General features: G+C 51.4%; 1 protein-coding gene across 12 annotated transcripts in view; it reads right to left on the bottom strand.

Annotated features, from left to right (window-relative positions):
* The window catches only part of Wnk2 (WNK lysine deficient protein kinase 2), a 121312-nt gene that overhangs the window by 12909 nt on the left and 84285 nt on the right, over positions 1-24118 (bottom strand). For 4 of the 12 annotated variants that reach the window (XM_078030608.1, XM_078030616.1, XM_078030609.1 and 1 more), the window contains 8 exons: positions 13755-14476; positions 13216-13303; positions 11419-11507; positions 10650-11320; positions 8420-8634; positions 7254-7424; positions 6342-6440; positions 235-279 (listed from right to left, as the gene is read on the bottom strand). In XM_078030608.1, coding sequence (XP_077886734.1) covers positions 235-279; positions 6342-6440; positions 7254-7424; positions 8420-8634; positions 10650-11320; positions 11419-11507; positions 13216-13303; positions 13755-14476 — 2100 coding nt within the window. The remainder of the gene's footprint in view (positions 1-234; positions 280-6341; positions 6441-7253; positions 7425-8419; positions 8635-10649; positions 11321-11418; positions 11508-13215; positions 13304-13754; positions 14477-24118) is intronic. The other 8 variants (XM_078030618.1, XM_078030611.1, XM_078030619.1 and 5 more) reach the window with 6 other exon arrangements.

Below are 24118 nucleotides of genomic sequence, written 5' to 3'. Positions count from 1 at the left end.
GGACAAGCCTGTTAGATGTGAACTGGCGAGACCGCACAAGCTCTAGGAGCCATGGAGACACAAAGGGGAGCCCAGGGCAGCTATCCTGCCAGGCAGAAGCCAAGCGGGGGGCCCGGCGGGGCGGGCACAGAGCAGGCCTCGCCTCCCGGCCGCGGGACACCTGGATGCGCACTAGCCACAGTAAAGCCCATGCGATGAGAGGGGACAAAGGGGGTAAAAAACCCGGATAATTACTACTGCTGTGTTCTTTGCCTAGGCAGAGGCGCTTCAGGGCTGACCCTGTAAGGGAAAAACAAACGACACAAGACCACAGGGTTAGGCAGAACAGCACACACCGGTCACGCCACCACACTTAAGCCAAAGTCGTCAGTGTGCAGGGAGGGACAGACACAGGCAGCAGTTCAGAGAGGAGGGCCGACCCGGCCTGGGGTCTGGGGGTGGCATCCCCAGAGTTAGTGTGCAGGCTCTCACGGGCTTCACCGAGGAGGCAGAGGTGCCAGAGCAAGCCCCCAAGCTTCAGGGAGAAGTGTTTGTCTCTAGAAGCATATTCCAGAAAAAGAAAAAGCAAAGGGGAAAAAAAAAAAAAAAGAGAGAGGGAGAGAGAGAAAAAAGGAAAAAAAAAAGAAAAAGAAAAAGAAAAAAAAACAACAACAAAGCACACGGCTTGGCTTTCTTTCGGTCACCAGGCTTTGGGAGCCCCACTGGTTGAGGCAGGAAAACCCGCTAAGTCAGCCATGGGGTCCGCAAATGGAGCCGGGCACAGCCTGGGCTAACTGGCCACTGAAGCCATTGAAGGTTTTCCAAGTGCAAAAAGATACATCGTGTTGCAGGTTTGAGGCCACTTCCTGATCCCAGAGGGCTGCCCTGGATGAGGCCGGATGGGCATCAAGTAGGGAAGGAGGAGGGTCTCTGTGTCAGGGCTGACCCTGACCTGGGAGGACACTGTTGCCTTTTTTCTAAGTCCACTCCCCAAGGGGCAGGGGGAGGCCTTGTTTTTGGGCCACCACCAAGTGGATCTGTCCTCACTGTCTGGTGCTGGTCAGGCAGGCATCACAACTGAATGTCCGGCAGGGCCTGGCGGGGTGGGGGCACCCGGGGCTGGCCCAGGAGCTGTGCCAGGAGGTGCTGCCATTATGGCTTATCCTACAGTGTCCCAGGGAACTGGGACTGGCCAGGAGGAGCTCAGACTTCCCCAAGGTCACTTGACACAGCCACGCTAACATAGAGGATCTACCCTCCAGCCTGTAGGACCCCCCCTTGCCAAAGCTCACACCCCTCCCCTTCAGGGACACCCTCCTCACAGAGGCCTGCTGAGCGCTGTTTCCCGAGACTCTAGAATATCCAGGGACTGGAACTTCTGGCAGCCTCAGACTTCCTTCTAAAATAGGCTGCACCTTTTACTTTAAGGGACAGCAGGCAAATGTCAGCTGGGCTCCCGGGCCTGAGCCCAGCCCGGGCTTTGTGTGTTGGGCCTGGCAACTTGGTTCTTTTAGTCCACTCTGTGTGGTCTCTGCGGGAAAAAGGGTAGGTGCTCTGCTGAAGTCCCCACTGTTCAGATGAGAAGGAGAGAGGTGAGCAGGGGGTCCAGACAGATCCCCTCTGGAGGAGGGAGCATTTTCAGAGGCAAAAGGGCTGTTTCCTAAGTGAGGGAGAGAACCTGAGGTCTGTAGCTGCTGGTTGGGCTCAAACCCAGAATGAAGGGTTCAATCAGCAAATCCCCAATGTCCCCTAGGGCTCTGTGTGGGGTTGTAGCTCTGCAACCATCCAGACAGCCTGAGAGAGAGGGATATGTCACATCTGGACCCCTTCCCCGGCTGCAGCAGTGTGACCCTCAATGTGGCTGGTGGCCCTGCACCCTGGACCAATTCCTGGCTGTTGTCATAGTGGGACAAACACTAGACAGGGCAATTGCTGGTCAGCCTTTCTCAACTCAGGCCCCAGGTGGCTACAACACAGATAGCTCCCACCTTCCATATCCCTCCTTGACATGGACTGCAGTAACCAGAATGCAGATGGCCTAGTCCTCCATGGCCTTCCTGAGCTCTGTCCCCAGATGACAGGGGCACAGATGGTTCTGATCCTCTGGACAGACTCATTGCCTGTCCCTTGACATCCCTGCTCTCAGCATAGGGTGTCAGTTCTCAGGGGAGCAGCTCCCTCTTTTAGGTGGAGTGGAATCTACCTCTCCAAAGCACCTCTGCCCTGGGCCCTGCCCTTCTTGTGCCCACTAGAGGGCATCTGATGGACAAGTCTCCACCAGATTCCCCACATTTTGCTGAGTCAGGATAGACACCCAGGGGCTCCTGTCCCCAAAGTAGCAGTGGGAGAGCAGACACAGCCATCCAGAGCGTGATGGTTGGAACACCTGTGAGGCCCCAGCCCTGCTCTGCCCTGCAGAGTCCTCTGAAACCAAACACGCTGCTCACAGGCGGACAGCCCACTTCCCAGCACCCACCACCATCCAGACCTTGGCTGGCGGCACAGAGGATGCCTCGGGCACGAAGCATTCAAAGATGAGGATGTCTGACCGGGACAGATGGCATAAAAAGTGGGTCAGGCCTGGAGCAGCTCCTCACACGTGCTTTTTCTATGTCAGTGATCAAATATTGACAAAGTCCACAAAAATTGCAGGAGACTCCAAAGGGTCAGCCCTCCTGGACTCCTCACTGCTGGCTGGCCCTGGCACCGCACCTCAACCCTGGCACGACCTCCAAAGGGTCTGTCTTACTCAACCGAGTAGCATCAGATGCCCCGTGCTGGTGTCCAAGGTCAAAACACCCTTTGGGCTGTCTCTACATCAAGAACCATATTCTCCAGCCGAGAAAATCACCAAGATCTACCCAGGAAGTGCCAAGTCAGAACCAAGGATGTGCCTTGGTTCTGCTCAGGGTGGTCTGGGGACGTTTTTACTCTACCTGAGCAGCATGACCCCAGGTCCCACAAGCCCTGGAGCATACATCTTGTCCCTAGATAGCCACTGTTGTCAAGCCACCCTGATCCAGGGCTGCCAAGGCTGAAGCCTCATGGGCACAGTGGGCCCGCTCACCCAGTGCCCTCTGCTGGGGGCCCCACTCAGCTCCCCCCTCTACAGGGAGGGATGAAGACTTCCAGGGTAAGGAGAATTGGGAGCTGTGGAAGGATCCCTGAGCCCAACACGATGCAGCCAATGGATGATGAAGGAACAGTGCAACATGCGACCCTGTGGTTCCTGTGTGCAGACCAAGGCCTCAAGGTACCAGTGCCTGCCTGGTCAGGTGGGAGGATGCAAAAGGAGGTTGGTCAGCAGTATGTGACCAGAGCTTCTGACCAACAGAACCTCAGCCCCTGGGCCCCTCTTCCTTGGTTCCACAGCCACCATCCTTGAGGACATAGTTTCCCAAGCTCCTCCAGCTACCTCAAGGAAGGGCCTGGTGGGTGTGCAGCTGGGTCCTGGGCCAGTGCCGATGGGGGTGTCTGACACAGGGTCCACACTCCCCTAGGGCCTGGCCCACTCACTGCAGCCACGAACCCATTCCCTGCTCCTCCTCCTGGGGTCAGCACCCACCTCTGGATCTACCTGCTGCTCCACTTGGCTGTGCCCTAAATGGTCCCCCAGCCCAGCCTGCTTGAGAACCTAGGGAGTTTCTGTTCACTGCCTTCTTCTGGGGACAGCCACTCCTTCACTCAGAAAGCTTCATGGAAGCCAAGACCTTTCATATGCTAAAATATAGTGAGGGGTGTCCCACACGAAGGAAGGCAGTGAACAGAAACTCCCCTAGGTTTCATCAAGCAAGCGCTGGGCTGGGCCAGATGCCTCCTCCCTGGCCACACCTGTCCCTAAGCTGCAGCTCCTCCTCTCCTTGTAGCATCACCCCTGACCCCACAACCCCACCGAGCTGGGCCCATTCTGGCATCTTCCTCGACATTTGTTCAAGCTGCCCCTACCCGGAGGGCCCGTCCCTCCTCCAGGCCTCCAGACCCACTCAGTCTGACGACCCTGGGCCTCATGTGCTCCTGAGACTTTGACCTTCCCTCTAGCCCCTGTATTTAGTGCTCAGTCCTCACAGATCTCCAAGTGCACCCTTCTCTTGGTCACTCCTGTGGTCACTCAGGAGCCAGCAGACACACAGATGGAGAGCTCAGAGAGAAGCCCTAAGCTCTATAACCCAGGGGCCAGCAGCACACCGGCCAGGAGGCCTCTCCGCTACGTCCTGCAGAGCACCAGGGGAGGCTGGTGGCCCCCAGCCCACCCTGGCTGCTGAGCCGGCACTCTCCCAGACCAGGTTCTACACTGAGAAGTACCCAGAGCTGGTGCCCATCTGGGCTCTGCCTGCCCAGCTACCTGAGAGCACATGGGGCAGTGTGATCATCTGAAAAGGCGGAAACAGCCCAGTGTACCTGAAAGGGGCAGGCAGCGGACAAACACAGCACATGCTCAAGGCCGGGCAGGCAGCAGCCACCGCACCCGAGGCCGACCAGCCACACCTGCCCCAGACATTCCACACTCTATTCTGTGGCCTTTGTCCATGTTGTCTCACTTTTTAAACCCTTTAAAAACACAACGTCAGTGCCAATCTCAGGGGTACAGTCACGCCACTGTCACTACACTGCTTCACCCAACACACTGGGAAAGCCACCGTGTGCTCTGCCCGGTTCCCAAGACCAACGGCAGCCATTCAGGGGACAAGAGACACCCAGATACCCAGGTGCCTTCAACCCTGGGGACCACCCCAGTGTGAGCTGCATTTGTACCAGGGAAGCAAGAGAGGCACCAGGGGAGCAGGGCCCAGACAAGGCTGGGAACAGGGACAGGGATGGCCTGCCAGAAGGATGGGAGAGATGCACCAGGGAGGCCTCCCAGCCCAGGTCCACCTTCACTTCAGCAACTGACCAGAAGCCACACAGATGTGCCGCCAGCTGGGCACCACCGTGGCTCAAACAGGGCAGCCCATCAAACAGACAAAAGGCCAACAGGAAGCCACTGGCATTCCCGCAGTGGCCTAGTGCCCTCGGCCTGTCCCCACCTGGAAAATGATGATCCGTGCGGGCCTCTGATGGGGTGGCAATGGCAATGGTTACTTACTGCAAACATGGCCTCTGGGTCCCCACAAGCACAATGTATCTTTATTGTACAAGCAAAAAGTCATGTGCCCCAAACCAGCATCTCTAATCCAATTGTCAAAAAGTTCAATTTTTCTGTTAAAAAAAGACAAAAACCTAAAAAGTGCACAATTTTTGATTCGTTTGCCAATCATCAAGAGGGTTAAAAATAAGCCGCACCATCGTGTGGCCCAAGCAGGTGTGCACTCCTGGGCACTTGGGGTGTGTCCTAGGGTGTGTGAGAGAAGCTGGAACTAGGGTCTGGTTTGTTGGAGGTCAAGGAGCTGCGTCAATGACTTCATCCCTGAGGTTTCGGGGTGGGGATGGGGTGTCAGGAAGGCACATCCAGCAAAGCGCTCCAGTTGGGTAGAGAAGAAAAAGGGGCCAAGCAGGACGCAGGCTCCCAAGGAAGAGCTGAGGGACAGATGTCAGTCTCATGTCTCTGAGTTGAAGAGGGGGCGAGGAGCAGTGCTGGGGATCAGATTTCCCTGCGTGGGTGTGTATGGAGTCTCAGGAAGCCCAAGCTGGAGCAAATGCTTTTTAAATTGTAACTTTCATTTTCTGTGGTGCTGGGGACTGCACCCAGGGCGTTGCGCATGCCGGGCAAGCGCTCTACCACTGAGCTGTCACCTCAGCCCCTTAGCAGGTTCTTAGCATCTCCACATGCAGGGCGAGGACAGTGGGCAGACGCAGAGCTGGGTGTGGGGCTGTAGCCCCTGGGCAGAGGTCACAACCTCCGGGGACCTTTAGGACTGCACCGGCCTGCTACATGCACGTCTTCAGAGTTTAGACACGTGCGCAAACACACCGTGCACCTAGAGCAGTTTGGGGGTTATCTTTTTGTTGTGGCTGGAACTGGGGGACAGCAGACACGTATACTGGCCACAATTGCAACAGAAAAGAAAACCACGTCCAACGTAAGAAAAATAAATCAAATAAATGAGGTGACGGAAGAAATGCAGAGTGCCCTGGCATGTGAGGGGCGGAGGGGCCTGTGGCAGGGCGGGGGGGTGCCGCTGCACGTGCTTCTGGTGCCCAGGCGCAGCCAAGAGCATGCACACGGCCTTCTGGGGGCTGGGGGTGGGGCAGACGGTGGTGTTCAACGGGAAGGGCTCATGGGGTCCACCTTTCAAACTGAGGAGGTGACTGCAAGGGGTAGGGGAGGCATCCTATGAGATGTATGAGAGGTAATGAAGACGGGGGCGGGGAAGGGACAAACCAAGGGCCAAGAGGTGGGAAAATACAAAAGAACAAATACAGACAGATGGACACAGATACGGGTCCACTGAGGAATCGAGCACGAGGCTTGCTACTAGACTTATAGGCCCCTCTTTCAGACGTTGGGTGGTAAACCGTCCAGCCTGCAAATGAATATAAAGGGAAGAAAACAGAGAGACACGCATCAAGTACAGGTTGCTGCGATTCCTCCTCCACACCAACAGCCACACCAGCCTTGGAACTTAACATCCACGGCTCCACCTAGCCCAGCCCGAGCACCAAAGCCACTGACCATGGGAGGGGAAGGAGGCAACGGGAGGAGCAGAAGAGAAGAGGCCCGGAGGAGAGGGGCAGGTGCGGGGAGGGGCGGGGCACCTGCGTCGGTCACCATGATTTCTCTGGACAGAGATGGTGAGGACAGGAGAGCGCCTTATCGAGCAGCGGCTGCCGTCCACGGCAGCGTTGACGAGAGAGCATTTCCTCCTCGGGGCCAAATTCCCAGCTTGAGAGCTGAGCCCTCGTCCCCCAGCCGTCCCGTGGACTTTGGAAGGACCCGGTGTTTAGCACCGTGGGGCTCCGCTGGAGGGAGCGGACAGGGGCAGGGCAGCCGGTGCCTAGGAACGGGCGCGGCAGAACACAGCAAGACGCCAAGCCCTGTCCTTTCCCTGTCATCGGGCTGACCCCTTCCAGTTCTGGCCACTTCCCAGAGGCCCATCTAGCAAAGCCATCACCTGCCTCTGAGCACCTTACAGCAAGACCTGGTGATGGGGGACAGTGACATTTTTGGCATCCACAGACTATATCTTCTTTTTTCTCCCCCCCCCTTTTCTTTACCAAGCTGCTCGGCAGCCTTGGCTGCGGCTCTGGTCCCCTCTACACGTATGGGCGTGCTCCTGGACACCACTGAGGCCCTACATGGCTGGCACATGCTCGGAGACAGGCAAGCTGGAAATCACCTTGGCCACGCGCTCCGCCTCCGTCACTGGCTAAGCCGGAGCAGATGTCTGTGGACAAGGAGGCTCGGACGGAGCAGGGCTGCTGGGTCTGCACTGCCTTCGCGCACGGGGCTGTGCTGGCGTGGGCAGGGTCCTTAGCGGGAGGGCCTCTGCTGGAGTCAGACAAGTGACCTGGGCGGGGGGGAGAAGAGGTGACAGGCACCATGAGGTGCCACTGGAGAGGGGACGGTGTGGGCTGGGTCTGCTCTCAGCTCTTTGCTGGGTGACCTTGGAGAAGCTCAGAGACTCCTGCAGAAAACGGGCACAGGGCTCATCTCCTGGATGGAATGTTGGGGACAAAGAAAGTGCCCCGGCTCCCCCAGTCCCCAGTGCCATGCCGGACCTGTGCTGTGCAAATAATTGGCAGGAGACACATCTGGGCCCAAAGCAGCCTGTGTACCTCTCGCTCAAACAAGTCTCCCCTGGGCTTTGGGATCTGGCAGTGAAGGTGTGGAACTCATGCACTGTGCGGACGGCGTGTGGTTGGTTAGTTTGCCATGCCTTCCCACAGGGCATGCGTGGGGATTTGGGTTCATGGGATCTCTGTCCCAGAACGCTGGGGCTCGTGGCATTTGGAAATGCCACTCAGGATGCCTCTAGAGGAACCCCTGACATGCAAGGACACTGCCTTGGAGCCAGACCAGTGTAGCCCCAGAGACTGGCTGCTACCATGTCCAGGCCAGGAGGACATGCCCATCCTTCCACCTTTCCCAAAGGCAGCCGCTTCACACCCAGGGAGCAGACTGACATCAGCCTCAGATGGGGTCAGAGGAAGCAGCCTGCTGTCCTAGGCAGCTTCCTGCAGGGAGGATCAGGTGGGAAGAGCCACCTTGGGCTTCTGGCCATCAATCACCTGGGGCTAAGGTCTAGCTCCAAGCAGCCCCTGCCTCCACACGGATCTCACCACTCTGCACCAAGCACAGAGGCCGGGAGGTGGGGGTGGTCCCCCTGGTCCCGCAACAACTTCCTCTCTCCAGTGAAAGGCGATCAGGAAAGACGAGAACCCCAAAGGTCCTTGGAGGTCTGGTGGTGTTGCGGTTGCACCGAGTCTGCCTCCCAAGGCTCACTCGGGGTCCCCCAGCTCCCTCCCTCCCAGGCCCACAGCAGCCCTCCCCCCAGAGGCCGACCTGTGCTGGAGGCCACGACCTTGAGCTGCTGTACTAAGGGGTTCAGCAGCTTGCCCGCCTTCAGCTTGCTCTTGCTGGTTTTCCTCCGGCGGCCAGTCGGGGGCGCTGTGTGGAAGAAGCCCACGTTGGGCGGAAGTGGCTTGCCCAGGCGGCGGTACAGAGCCTCGATCTCCTGTTTCTGCTGGCTCTGCAGCTCCGAGATCTCCTTCAGGTGCCTGGAGGAGGGAGAGAGGCAGGGCAGGTGGGCTTCCCCTGCAGGAGGTGGCCCGTGGGCCGGGGGAGAAGAGGTGACGTGGGGTGGCAGTGCCTGAGTCTCTACCTTGGACCACTGGAGGGCCACGTGGGGCTTTCAGTGGCACTGTTTATATAAGCCAGGCCAAGGCAAGGGGCCCCCAGCACTGATGCAGGGGAACTAAGCAACTTGAAGTTTTCCAACATCCAGAATCCTAAACACTGCCTTTGCCTGGGTGGCCAGGGCGGCACAGAGGACTCCATACAGACACGTAGGCTGAGGCTGGTGACAAAAGCCCAGAGCATTAGCCTAGGTGAAGGGAAAGAGGCAGCCTCAGTTTATTGTGAGTTATCTGCCCCACATAAGGCTGCGAAGGGAAGGCGTCTCAGAGGAAGGACAGTGCCACCCGAAGGAGTTGACCAAACACTTATTACTGGCCTGGACACTGCCCTGCTGGGTCCACTGTTCTGGGTCACGATCATGAGCTGGGACAGTCTCCAGGACAGCTGAAGGGAAGGAGGCGGAGGCCCCTTGGGGAGTCTCCCTGAGGACTTGCTGGCTGCCTTCCCCACCACCCTCCCGTGCCTTGGGCTGAGCTTTGGGAGGCCAGGTGCCAACCCCACCAGCTGCCTGCACACGGGGTCACAGCCCATCTCCACCTTTTATGCTGGGGAAACATGATTTTCGTGGTTGGACACGAGGCAGCAAGTTCTGAGATCACCTCCTGCATCCTCTAAATCTGCCGAGTTTGCTTTAGAAAAAGTCTTTCTTAAGAAATCCCCACGTGCACGTCAAAACCCTGGGGCTCAGGCACCTGCATCCTAACAAGGTCCAGTCCAGGGGGTTCTGAGGCAAGAAAGACTCGGGACCACTGGCTACTTCCTATCAGATGTAACCAAGTCCCCTTAATACTAGATTGAGGCTCAAATTCTACCCTGCCCACTTCTAAAGATCACCCTTTTCCCCTGGGCTCCACATCCCCACCCTCTCCATTTCCCTGAATCCCTTCCTTCAAGGTGCTTCTGGAACTCCCCCTTCCCCTCCCCTGGCTTCCACCTTACGAGGCCCTCCCCACCTCTAGGCCTCACCCCTCCCCACCTCTAGGCCTCACCCCTCCCCACCTCTAGGCCTCACCCCTCCCCACCTCTAGGCCTCACCCCTCATTTGATTCCATGCCACTGACTCTAGGACCCTGGGAAGGCTGTGCCCCGGAGCCCCTCCCGCTCTGCTCCCACCGGTTCCAGGTGGTGCTGCTTGGGCCCCTCCACTGTCTGGCTCCACTGGGGGATGGAGCTGCTGGGGCTGCCTTCTAGAACATTCCTAGGATCTGGCAACTCTTTACACACCCTGGACCTCCCATGCTACAGCTGGCCCCTCCTCGACCCCCACATGGCTCCTGTAGACACACAGCGAGTCCCCAGTGTCTCTGACACTCCCTGTGCACTGGGACAGCTGCGGAGCTCCTCCTGTGGGCACGTGCAATTTCTGAGCCTGCTTTCCAGCCACTGTGGAGTCCCGTTAGCCACCCCTACTAGCTTCACTGTCCAGGCTCCCCCTCCTGTCTCAAAGGACATCTCAGGGTGGCAGTAAGCCCCAACCGCGAGACAGGGAGAATGAATGAGTGCTGGATAAGAGACAGAGACAGAGGCCAGCAGAGAGACAGACGGTGAGAGAGCGGGAAGGCAGGCATGTGTCTCATGAGAGACGTCCTTCCTGAGGGTGACCGAGGAAGAAGACTGGAGGGAAGAAGGGACCTCAGGGGAGGCGTGGCCCCCTGAGAAGCCAGAACCCAGGCAGGCAGCAGGGTCCAGCCAGCACAGTGTGGAGGACACCCTGAAAGAGGGACTTTCCTCACCCAGCCGGCCAAAGGGAGGGGCCTAAGTGGGCCTCGTCACTGCCTGTCCCCTTGACCAGCAGCTGCAAGTGCATGCCTGCCCGTCCAGGACCTGAACTCCATCCAGCACGGCTCACGGGGCCCACGCTGGCCTCGGCACGTACTTCTCCCGGAGACTGCGCAGTTCCTTCTTTATGTCCGCGTCCTCAAACTCCGAGTCATTGTCGCTGCTGATGTAGGATGACTGGGAGTGGAAGGAGGTGACGCTGATGGTGGGGACCTTCACGCCCGCCCTGCTGGGAGTCTCAGGGCCCAGTGAACCGGCCCGCGAGGACCTGTGTAGGAAGGCAGTGGCCTTCTTCACTAAGTCGCTGGCCACACCACCGCCACTGGGCAGGGAGGACTGCTTCTGCACCGGGGGCCTCCTCCGCGGGCACTCGTCCCCAGAGTCGCTGGACGCAGGCTCGCCTGCACCGACCTCGATGGAGGAGGCCGTCTGCACCCGCCGCACCGCCAGCTTCACATCAGGGCTGGAGGGGACCTCGTCCAGGTAGACGTCGGGCGGGGCGGAGTACCTCGTGCCGCGGGGGGAGGCCAGGGTCCACTCATCCTGCGTGCTGACCACCGAGAAGCGGCCCACGGTCTTGGCCGGTGAGCTGCCGTCCTGTCCTGGCTGCTTCCGAGGTGACTCGTGGCTCGGCGGGTGGCTGGGGCGGCTGCCTCCTGTGTCCGTCTCCAGAGAGCTCTGCAGGGGTTCTGCTGGGGCTTCCCTGGGGACCCTGCCTTCCGGGTCCGTGGGCTCCATGAATGCGGGGCTTGCGGAAGCAGGGACACCCTGGGATACGAGCGGAAATGAAGAGATTTCATGAAAATACCGGCTGAGGGCAGGGCTCACCAGCTGGCCTAACATCATGTCAAAAAAGCCACCCTTACCTGGGGGGCACTGGGTGCTGCAGGTGAGTCTGAGGCCACCTGCCCTCCGTCACTGTCACAGCCCAGCGTGTTGCTGGAAGACGATTCTGCTGTAGGAACATTGACAGCTTTACTGGGGGTGGGACGGGGGAAGAGACAGGAAGGGCTCATGGTGGAAAGAGCCATGCTGAGTCCCTTGGGAGCACCACTGCTGGGCAGGGAAGGCAGCTGGTGTGTGTGTGTGTGCATGCGTGCATGTGTGTGTGTGTGTGTGTGTGTGTGTGTGTGTGTGTGTGTGTATGTGGTCTGCAGTGCTGGGGACTGAACCCAGAGTCTCGCACACCAGTGCTCTAACCCTGAGCCATACCCCTAGCCCAGCTGACTTGTTCTAAGACTGAAAATACACGGTGAACAGACTTGAGGAAGGGAGGAGCACTCCGGATGGCCCGCACTGTTTCCCCAGGTGCCTTTCAGCTTTAGGAGGGTCTCACCAAGCAGGTCAACAGGTCCAACTGCCAACCCTGCTTCTTGATGCCCAGGGAGTGCCAGCTGCTCCTGCAGCTGCCCCAGTGTTCTCCCTCTATGGAGTGGAGGACGGCACGGTATTTCCAGCTACTTTCTTGGGATTGCCATGAGGAGCCAATAAGAGAAGTCCCATGAGCTGATGCATGGGCACCGGCCAGAGCCAAGACCTCATGTGGCAAAGAAAACTCATGGACAGGTTGGGGCTGGAGCTGAACCCATGTGCTACAGAAGGACACAAGAGCCAATCAGCCCCAGGGAGGCTGGGGACCCCCCCCCAGTCACCCCCACCATCTAAATGTCAGGTTCTGTGTCTGATCATCATGCACCTGTGGGCCATACTTGACTTTCCTCTTTGCATCCCTGTGGGGGGCATCCTGCAACCCACCTCTGTACACTCCAAGAATGAGGAGGGGCTCGCTACTACCAGAAGTAAGGGGTGTGCGCTCTCTTATTTCTGGGCAGCTCTGACCGCCACAACGGCACTTGTTCCCACCTCGAATTGGCCTCTCAGACCTTCCCTCCTAAGTTTGCCTTGGAGTGCAAGTTTCAGGGCTTGCAGGCTCCTCATCTGCAGAAGGGGTCTGTGGGTCACCTCTCACAGGTGAGGCCAGCGCCCCATGGAGAGGTAGGGCAGCTGGCGGGAGGTGGGGGCAGACCTCTCCCGCCTCTGCCTGTGCCTCCCCATCTCTGGGCTAAATAGCACCAGCTTCTCACACGTCCATTTTATTTCCAGTCTTAGCTGGATCCTGATTCTCATCCTTCCAATCTCCCCAAGAAGCTCCAGGATGAGAAGGAACCTCGCACCTTCGAGGTTAGACCAGATCACTTAGGATGGAGACTCAGGAGTTCAGGCAATGAAAGGATTTCCACACAGGTGCAAGGAAACCCCCGTTGGGCTCGGGACAGCCCCTCCTCACCCCACCCACACGCTAGCCAAAATCACCATGGCCATTTGTGGATATCTGGTAACCCTGCTGGAGAAACCTTTGGCCCAGGGACGTCCACCGTGTTTAGACACTGGTCATCAGGGACACTGGGGGCCTGAGACATGCTCCCTACATATCTGAGCACCCACCCATTAAGCTTTCAGGTTTCCAAGAAGGGCTTTCTGTGCTTGGACAGAATTCAGTGGGTATTAACTAAATGCCGTGTCTGGGTCCCTTCTTAGATGCTAGATCCTTTTATGCCGTAAAGCCTCGAGAGCAAGGGTGCAGATGCAGGAGGTTCCAGGCCCAGGAAGGAAGTGGCACGTAAGACCCTGCCCAGGGTCAGGCATGACCTTGAGCCGGCTACCTGTCATTGGTGAGGACGCGCCCTGCTCCCGCTCCCGCTCCTGCTCCACAGGGCCCCATCCTGCAGGGGCTGTTTCTGACTTTTCCAACTGAATGAAGAAAGAGACACAGAAGGGAAGAGCTGTGAGCCCGGCTTGCCGACATCTTGGCAACTCGACTGCAAATCTACTTCCCCTCCTGTCTCTGGGGCAGTCCTTGGCCTGGCCCCTGCCTCCGCCTCCGTGCAGACAGTCGTGCTGGGTGGTGACGTCGTGCAAGACTCCAAACAGAGGCCTCTTATTACAGGGGTGGGTCACCAAGAGAGTGGGTCAGGTCAGGCCGTGGCTGGGGGTGGCCCTGCATAACTGGGATGCCTGCCCACCCCCTGCCCCCACCCAGGACAGCCTCCCTGGGGTGGGTGCAGCTGCTCACTGAGGGCTGAGGCAGTATGGTGAGCTCTGGGGGCCACTTCACTCAGTGCCGGTGGTGGGGCCAGAACCCCCCCCCCCCCCCCCCCCCCGTGGGGCCGGTCTCCTCCCAGGGGCGAGGTCTGTCACTCACCTCCATGGGAGTCCCGGCAGAGGCGGAGGAGGTGGGCACGTGCTCCTGATACAGCAGGGTCCGCAGTTTCTCATCCAGACTCTTGATGGTGCTGTCCACAAAGCCTACCCTCGGGGGTGGCCCTTCGCCATCAGACTCCAGGGCTGAGGGCGGCTGTGGAGGGGCAGTGGGCCCCAGTGGTGGGCTGGGGAGCTGGGAGGCAGCCAGGCTGATGGCTCCCACGGCCGTGGAGAGCTGAGGCGGCAGCTGACCAGGGGCGGGTTGCAGGCCCCCACTGGGAGGGCTGGGCTCTGGCGCCACAGCAGGCAGGGGCTCTGCGGGAATGCTGACCTCCCTGGCCGAGGCAGGCTCCCCCAGACCTGCAGAACTTCGGGAGGCCTCCAGAACGGGGGCACCAGGTCCTCGGCCCATGCTGAGGGGCTGGGCGGCCCGCTGGGCATCGTGAGTCTTGGCCAGTGGCTGGGGAGCCTCGTGCTCACTGGCTGGCTCTTGAGGGGTCCCTGGACGCCCTGCCTGAACGGCAGTCCCCGGTGCTGGCTCTGACACGGTGCTGGCGGCTGGTGCTGCTGTGTCTTGAGGTGCAGTAGTCACAGGAGGGGAGGGTGGGGCCAGGGGGGCCGGTGCCCCTCCAGGAGGGTCACTGGGATGGCTCAGGAGCTGCTGAGCAGCAAGGGAGCTGGCTGTTTCCTTCAAGGTCCGCTGGTCTGTGAAGGGTGCCGCGTCTAGAGAAACGGGACAGGTGCCTCTGTTTCTGCCTTACCCTGGTCCTAGTCACCTGGTCCTGTCCAGAGATGCCTTCCTCAGGTGACCTGGCCACAGCCCCGCACGCTGCTCCCGATCCCCCCACACACCAGGTCCCCGCCTGCCCAGGCTGTCTCAGCAGCACCGCTGGCCGCCTGAATGGCCTTCTGCAGACCTCTCAGCCTCTGTCCTCACCTCCTGGTCTCTGATCCTACAGTGTCCCCTTGGGTGGTGGCACAAATGCCACTTCCCACTGCCCTCTCTCTTCCACCTGTCCAAATCCTCACCTGCCGAGTGAGCTCCACAAATGTGGCTGGCAGACCCCCTGGTCCAGGCCCGTTCCGCACAACTCAGAAGTGAGTCTAGTTAGTCAAGGAGTTTGAGTGGCAGGCCAAGAGTGAGCAGGAGCCTGGGACCTGCCCATCCACCAGGCAGCCAGGCTTCGGCAAGGCCACCACGTGGAGCCAGGGGAGAAGGGACCTGGAAAGCCAACCAGGAAACAGCCCAACAGCCTCTTCCCCGGAGCTTTGGGGTGCTCGTGGGGACAACCTCGGAGGAGCACACAACGCAGTCTTGCCCAAACCTACCTGGCCGATCAGCCCACTTTTCTTACCTAAAAACAATGAAATCAACCTCTGTCGTTTAAAACGACATGAACGACGTACCCTAAACAAAAATGAAAACCACAAAGAACAGGTGGAGGTGTGGAGCTTCCCAGGACCCGAAGGCCCTGCCCCAACCAAGGCCAAGGAGCCCGACCAGTGGTCTCTCCTGCTTGTCTTCGTGGCTTTGCCCCAAGTCCTTCCAAACCCGAGCTCTGTTGGGCCTGCACGGAACATGCTATCCACGGAACGACTGTGTGTTCATCTCTCTCTCCCCATGGTGCATGGGAGACACACCCACGTTGTTCTGTACACACACTCACACACACACACACACACACACACACACACACACACACACACACATTTGTGTCAGTGCACACCGGGGGCTGCTGGTGTGGAACCTCAACTGACACAGAAGCCTGGTGTGCAGGTCTCAGATCCTGCTAGGCACACACCCCAGGTGCTGTGGCCGGAAAGCATCTTTGACCTTCAGTACAGGATGCGAAGTGGCCTCCCGACGTGGGGCCTGGTCTCCTAGAGCTTCCTGCCTCCCCACGTCAGCCTGGGAGAGTGTGCGAGGGTTTCCTCGAGGTCTGTTTTTACTGAACACAGCATGAAATCTCCCTCCTAACACACATTTAAGCTTGCAGTGCTCCGCGGCGAACTGCGGGCACTGTACTATAAGCCACATCTTTGGAACTTACTCAAGCTTGTATAACCGACCTTTCTGCCCACTGAAGAACAACTCCACTTCCTTCCCTGCATCCCTGGGAACCTCCCTTCTACTCTGAGTCAATTTGAAACACCTCACAGAGGTGAAACCATGCAGTTCTCTTTCTATGACTGGCTTTATTACTTAGCATATTGTCTTCCAGTTTCCTCTGTGCTGTTGTAAACGGCAGAATTTCCTTTTTAATGGCTGAATAGTATTCTATGTACATGTATATCACATTTTCTTTATCCACTTATCTGTTGATAGATATTTAGTTAGTTTCCATATCTTAGCTATTATGAATAGAACTGCAATAAACACAGGAGAGCAGATATTTAATTCTTCCAGGTCTTTCTTTAGCCAGAGGTGGGACTGCTGGATCCAATGGTAATTCTATCCTAATTTTCTGAGGAACCTCTACACTGCTCTCCATAATGGCTGTACAAATTTACATTCCAACTGTATACAAGGTTCCCATTTCTCCATATCCTTATCAGTACTTGCTGGTTTTTTATTTTTATTTTTTTAAAGATAATAGCCACTCCTAACACAGTGAGGTGGTATGTCACTGTGGTTTTGATTTGTATTTCTTTAACAAATAATTAAATACATTTTCGTATTTTTTTTTTTTGCCAGTTGACTAGCTTCTGGTGTGTATGAGTGTGTGTATGTTGAGGGTGGGGGGATCTGGGGATTAAACCCAGGGTATCATACATGCTAGACAAGCACTCAGCTACACCCCCAACCTTTTAAACGTTTTACTTAGAGATAGGGTCTCTCTAAGCTTCCCAGCATGGCTTTGAAGTTGTAATCCTCTGGCCTTAGCCTCCTGAGTAAGCTGAGATATATTCTTTTATGATACACCTGTCCATGTCTAGGTGGTTTTTCTATTGAGTTTTCATTCTTTTTTGATTTATAGGAGTGCATCACATTTGCTAGATAAGAAACATTGTTGTTTACGTATTGCAAATACCCTCTCTCTGATTTGCCTACTTGCTCTATTAGTGGTGTTTTATTTATTTATTTATTCATTCATTCATTCATTCATTTATTTATTTATTTATTTATTTATTTATTTTTGGTACCAGGGATTGAACTCAAGGGTGTTTAACCACTGAGCCACATCCCCAGCCCTTTTTATGTTGAGTTGGGGTCTCACTAGGTTGCTTAGGGCTTTGTTAAATTGATGAGGCTGGCTTTGAACCTACTACCCTCCTGCCTCAGCATCCAGAGTCACTGGGATTACAGGCATGCACCACCATGCCTGGCAATTAGTGATATCTTTTGATGACCATTAGTGCTTCATTTTAATGCCATCAAACTTGACTTGTGTGTGTGTGTGTGTGTGTGTGTGTGTGTATCCTCAGCACAATGTAGTCAAATTTAACCAATATGTAGCCAGTCTTTCCTTTAAAGTTTTTGTTGAACTGTGATGTGTCTGTCCTACATTGGGCCCAATAAGACACTGTACTTCATTACTTCTAGGAAGTCGACTGTTTTGCCTTTTACACTGAGATTCGAAATTCACTTGTTACTGAATATGTATATGACTTGAGGTTGGAAGTAGGATTATTCTCCCCCCATGCAAAAGGCCTATGTCCCAACTCCTTTTATTAAGAGGCCATCCTGTCCCCACTGTTGGGCAGTGAGACCTCTCTTGTCAATCACATGGCCAAATATGCGGGCTACGTTTGGCATCTCTTCTGCTCCATTGTTCAATTTTCCTATCCTGTTTCAGGATCAGTTTGTTTCCATGATTGCAGGTTTATATAATAGTCATGAAATTCAGCATGGTCTTCTTCCCCTAGAAACCACCTAGATTTTTTCTGGCCTTTCTACTTCCACAGATATCATATATCTGATGATATCCATTGCAAATGGTTCAAGCCAGGTGCAAATGTGCATAGCTATCATCCCAATTACTTGGGAGGCTGAGGCAGGAGAGTCACAAATTTGAGACCAGCCTGGGAAACTCAGCAAGACCCTATCTCAAAATAAATAGAAAAGGACTAAGAATGTGGCTCAGTGGTCAAGTGCCCCTGGGTTCTACCCCCACTGCCACAAAAACAAGACAAAACAAAATAGTTCCAATTTTAATTGGGATCTCATGGAATCTATGGATCCGTTTGGGGAGAAGTAAAGTGTTTATAATATTGGATCTTCCAGTAACATGAATATAGTAGGTATCTTTCCACTCATTTCTTTTTAATTTTCTCTCCATGTTATACGGTTTTGCTATAGAGGTCTTATACATGTGTTGGTTATCTCTGGTGTTTAATATTTTCATGTTACTATTAGTGGAACTTTTCAAAGTTTCTCATTTTCTGTGTGCTGGTAATATATGGAACAATTACATTCTGTATTTCACTTAATTCTAATAATTTATCTGTGAATTCAAATTTCCATGTACATAATCACTTTATCAACAAATAGTGGCTGTTATAACTCTTCCATTGCAGTCTTTGTCACTTTTTAAAACAGCATTTTAAAAAATGCTATTAAATAGAGGTGAAAAATACAAAATTCTATGACTCCCCAAAATAATAATTTCTACTTCAAAATGGGAAAGTTTTAACAAATAGTTTTTCTTGGAAGGAACAGCAGTTTAGCCCAGTAACTTCTAACGAGAACTTAGAGTCAAAGATGCTTATATTGCTCTGTCCAAATTTTTTTTTTTTTTGGTATCAGCTATTGAACCTAGAGGCACTCAATCAGTGAGTCACGCCCCCGACCTTTTTATTTTTTGAGACAGGGTCTCTCTAAGTTGCTAGGGCCTCACTAAGTTGCTGAGGCTGACTTTGAACTTTCGATCCTCCAGAGCCACTGGGTTTAAGGTGTGAGCCACCGTGCCTGGCTCTGCCCAAATTTTAAATAAAAAGTAGTCATACTTTATAAATCACCTTTTATGTAGCACTAATGTGGCGCTGCACTGAGACACAGAAGGATCACCGGCTCTGTGGGTCTATTACAACACACTATGTATCTTTTCCATTTACAGATGATTCCTACTGGAGTGGATGAGAGGAAATGCTACATCAAGTTGGTACCAACTCAAATAAGCCAACGTTTGCTTTGGAAAACCTTGTTTTGAGGGGTTGGGGGTTAGGGTTAGAGTGCTGGCCTAGTATATGTGAGGCCCTAGGTTTGATCCTTAGCACTACTCAAAACAATAACAACAACAACAACAACAAAAAACTTCTTTTGAGATGAAAAGCATTTTCTTCAAATGAAAAATAAAGCTATTACGCTGTGACCCCAACTCTTCCTATGTATTCACAAGTGATCAGGCCACTGGCTCTTGAACTTGGCTTCAGAATGGAATCATCTGGAGGGTTTGAAACAGAATGATGCTGCCTACCAAGTCCAGAAATCCTGACTGAACTGTATGGGCAGCGTCTGGGGCTATGTCAGTCCTGCCTGTCTCCTTCTCCTCCCTCCTTCCCCTCCCCCAATATGGTACTACCTAGGACTTAGGAGACCAAGCAGGAGTGGCAGGAGTGGACATTCTTATCTTGCTCCCCATCTCACAGAGAAGGTATTCAGTATTTCACCAATTAGAACACTAGCTGGGGTTTTCTTTTCTTTTTTAAAAATAGAATTATCCATCTATTGAAATGATCACATGCTTTAACAAATTCACCACATTCTTAATTCAAATTAAGTTAAACCAACCTTGAACTCTGAAATCAACACAATTTAGTCACTGCCATATTCTTTCAAGGTTCCACTTAAATCTATTCACTATTACTTTGTACAATTAAATCAGTCATTAAAAACCTTCTGTGTATATAATAAGACTGCTAGTTCTATGGTCGATATCTTCTATGTCCTTATTGATTTTCTATTTCTGTTCTAAAAGTACAAATCTCCCACAGTGCTGATAAATTTATTTCTTTATTTCTGTTAATTTTGATGTATTTTGAGGTTATTTTATTAAACGTATGCAAATACTGAAATATTCTATCTTCCTGGTAAGACTCTTTCAACCATTTACTTTTGGCTGAAAATCTATTTTTTTTTTTTTTTCGGTACCAGGGACTAAACCCAGGGGCACTTAACTACTGAGCCATATCCCAAGCCCTTTTAAAATATTTTGTTTAGGGACAAGGCCTCTCTAAGTTGCTGAGGCTGGCTTTGCGCTCCTGATCCTCCTGCCTCAGCCTCCCAAGCCACTGGGATCACAGGCCTGAGCACCACAGAGTCCAGCTGTTTTTGTCTACTTTTAACAAGCATTGAGATTTAGCCCATTTACCTTTTAAGTACTGACCTAATTGGGTTAAAAACTATCATCTTACTAAGGATTTCTGTATGTCCATGTTCAGTGTTGCTTTTTCTCTCCTTCCTTGCCTTAATTTTTTTTTTAATTATGTACTACTAGAGACTGAACCCAGATCCTCAAACATACTAGGCAAGCACTCTACCACTGAGCTACACACACCCGGCCCTTTTTATTTTATTTTGAGACAGGGTCTTGCTAAGTTGCTGAGGCTAGCCTTGAACTTGCGGTCCTGTTGCCTTGGCCTTCCAGATGGCTGGGATTCCAGGTGTGCACAGCAGTACCTGGCTATCATACGTTTTCCTTATGAACCTTGTGTCTTTCCTTTCCTCTCTCCCCTGTCATATTCTTGTTCCCAGACAACTAGTGGCCTGCTTTCAGTCCCTAGAGACTGAAAGTGTGCATTTTCTGGTATTTTACATAAATGCAACCACATAGTACGAATTCTTTTGTCTGTAATCTTTGGTTCATCGCAATTATTTTGAGAATCATGCATGCTGAAATAAATACCATTAGTTGATTTCTTTTTGTGGCAGAGTAGTGTTATGCTGTGTGGATAAACCATGATGTGTCCCCTTGCTGATGGGGATCTGGGCTGTTCAAGCTGCTATGAACATTTCTGTAAAAATCTTTGTACAGACATCTGCTTTTATTTTCTCTTGGGTAAGTAGAGTCCCCCCTCTGAATCTATGTGTTTCCCATCCATGTTTTCAACCAGTCATCAGTTGAAAATGTTTTTTTTTTTTTAAATTGCTTCCTTACTGAATATGTACTGTCTTTTTTTCTTGTCATTATTCCCTAAACAATACAGTATCAGTATACGAGTACCTACATTGTACCTATCAATAATGTGGATATTATTTAAAGTATAGATGGGCACAGTGGTTACACTTGGGAAGCTGAGGCAGGAGGAACCAAGTTCAAGGTCAGCCTGTACAACTTAGCAAGACTGTCTCAAAACAAAAAATAAAAAAGCCCAGTGGTAAACCATCCCTGAGTTCAATCCTCAGTACTGCTAAATAAATCAAGCATACAGGGGTTGTTTTTAGGTTATATGCAAATACTACACCATTTTACATAATCTACAGATTTTGGTGGCCAAAAGAGGAGCCTTGGAACCAATCCCCTGCAGATACAGAAAGTTGACAGTACTTGGACACGGAATGTTTGGATCATATGGCAGCTATACATTTACATTTTAAAAAATTAGCATTGGGCTGGGGTTGTAGCTCAGTGGTAAAGTACTTGCCTAGAACACACAAGGCACTGGGTTTGATTCCCAGCACCACAGAAAAAACTAAGTAAACAAAATAAAGGTATTGTGTCTGTCCACAACACACACACACACACACACACACACACACACACACACACATATATTTTTAATTAGGACTGTTTTTTGAAGTTGTTATAGCACTCCGTACAGTGCATAAGAATTCTAGTTCCCTGGGGCTGGGGTTGTAGCTCAGTGGTAGAACACTTGCCTAGCCTGTGTGAGGCTTGGGTTCAATCCTCAGCAGCACATGAGAATAAATGAAATAAAATAAAATGAAGGTATTGTGTCCATCTACTAAAAAAATAAAGAATTATAGCTCCATTACACCTCAATAACACTTGATCTTTTGAATTCTAGTTATTTTAACAAGCATAAGTGATCTTTCACGGCGCTTTTACTCTGTCGTTCCCAACTGAACAATGACCTTTTCATGTACTTGATAGACAGATCTTAGGTGAATTGTCTGTATAGATCTTTTCATTAGCTTATTTTTCTACCACCACATCTTGATAGTTCCTGGTATTACCTGGGTGTAAGTCCTTCATCACACACAAACCTTACAAATATATTTCCTCCTAATCTGGCTAGTATTTTCATTTTCCTAGTATCTCTGAAGGAGTAGACATGGAAAATCCTGAGGAATTATTAGATTTTCTTTAGTTTCCTTCAGGACTGTTTTGTAGTTTTCATATACACATTTTGTCAGATTAGCCCTTATACACATTTTGTCAGATTAGCCCTAAATAGTTCATAGGCTGTAAAGAATAGTTTGTTAGAATTTCAGTTTTTGATCGTTGCTAGTACACAGAAATTTTGCATATTGCTCCGATATACGACAACCCAGCTCGGTTACTGGTTCTAGTAGTTTTAGATATTCCATTGCATTTGCTATACAAATGTTTTCTGTGAATATAAGACTCTTTATTTCTTTTCAATCCAGATGCTTTTTCCTCTCTTTTCCAGACTTACTGAACTGCTTAGACTCTCCAGTAACATGATGAATTAAGAGGTGAGAGCAAATATCTTTGTCTTCTTCCTGGTAGTTGGAGGAAGCATTCCGTCATTCACCATTATGTATGACATTAGTCATAGGATTTTATGTTCTATTCTTCAAGTTGACAAAGTTCCTTTCTATTCCAAGTTTTCTGAGGATGTTTATAGGTGTTCAGTTTTGTCAAATAGCTCTTCTGCATTTATTGACATGATTGTATGGATTTTTTTCTTTATTTATCATTGTTTTCTTACTGTTGAGTTTTATGAATTCTTTATATATTCCTTGTAGAAATACCAAGTTGGATATGTGATTTGCAGTTATTTTCTCCCAGAGTGTAAGTTGTCTTTTTATTCCCTTGATAGTGGGTTTTCACAGGGTTTCTAGATTTTAATTTTGACAACATCCAATTTATCCATTTTTTTTTCTTTTATGGAATATGCCTTTGATATCATGTCTAAGAATTCTGACCACAGGTCACAAGTTTTCTTCTAAAAGTCACATAAGTTTTGCATTTTACATTTGGCCTAGTGTGAATTAATTTTTCTATAAGATGAGAAGCATAGGGTCAAGGCTCATTTTTGCATATGAATGAGCCACTATTCAACATCACTTATTGAAAAGACTATCCTTTCTCCATCGAATCAAATTAGCATCCTTGTTTTTTTAAAAAAATCAAAATGTAGGGGTCATTTCAGGGCTCTCTATTCTGTCCCATTGATCTGTGTGTCAATGCCTTTGCCATACTACATAACTTTATAGTAAGTCTTAATATCGGGTAGTGTTATCATTCTAACTTGATCTTCCATTAAAAAATTGTTTCGGCTACTTCTGTTTCCTTTGTATGTCCATATAAACTTAATAATCAGCTCGTCCATATCTACAAAAATATTGCTTTAGTTTTAGTTTTATTTATATTGCATTAATCTTTATTGATTATAATCTTTATAATCAACTGACATTTTTACTATGTCGAATCTTCCAGCCCATGTACGAAGTGTACTTCTCCACTTATCTACGTCATCGTTGATTCATTTCGACAGTACTTTGTAATTTCTGCATATAATGTCTTAAATTTGTACCTATGCATTTCTTCTTTTTATTACTTATTTATTTTGCTATAGGAAATGGTCTGTTTTCAAAGTTTTGGTTTTCCATTGTTCGCTGCAAGGATCACGAAAAAGTTATTTTTGGACGTTGACTATGAAGCCTGTGGTTTTGCTAAACTCACTTAGTAGAAGCTGTTTGTTGTTGCTGCAGAATCCATGGGATTATCTAAATATAAGATCATATTATCTGATAATAGGGAGTTTTATTTCTTCCTTTTAATTCACATGTCTTTTATTTGCTTCTTGCCTGTCTCGAAGTCTAACAGTTAGGACTTTGGTTCAATGTTTGTTTTTTTTTTTTTTAATATTTTATTTATTTTTTAGTTTTTGGTGGACACAATATCTTTGTTTGTATGTGGTGCTGAGGATCGAACCCGGGCCGCATGCATGCCAGGCGAGCGCTCTACCGCTTGAGCCACATCCCCAGCCCCTTTGGTTCAATGTTGAATTGAACCTTGCCTTCTTACATTCTTAGGGCGGGAGAACACATTGGTCTTTCACAACAAAACATGATGTTAGCTGGAGGTTTGTTTTTATGTTTGTGTTGATGACCTTTATCAGGTTGAGCAAGCTCCTTTCTTAAACTGCTGAGAATTTTTATCACAAATGGATGCTGTATTTGGTTAAATGTTTTTGCTATATCCACTAATATAA

This window comes from Ictidomys tridecemlineatus, chromosome 13 (genome assembly GCF_052094955.1).
Source record: "Ictidomys tridecemlineatus isolate mIctTri1 chromosome 13, mIctTri1.hap1, whole genome shotgun sequence".
Taxonomy (NCBI): domain Eukaryota; kingdom Metazoa; phylum Chordata; class Mammalia; order Rodentia; family Sciuridae; genus Ictidomys; species Ictidomys tridecemlineatus.
This window is presented reverse-complemented; position numbering and strand designations above follow the sequence as displayed.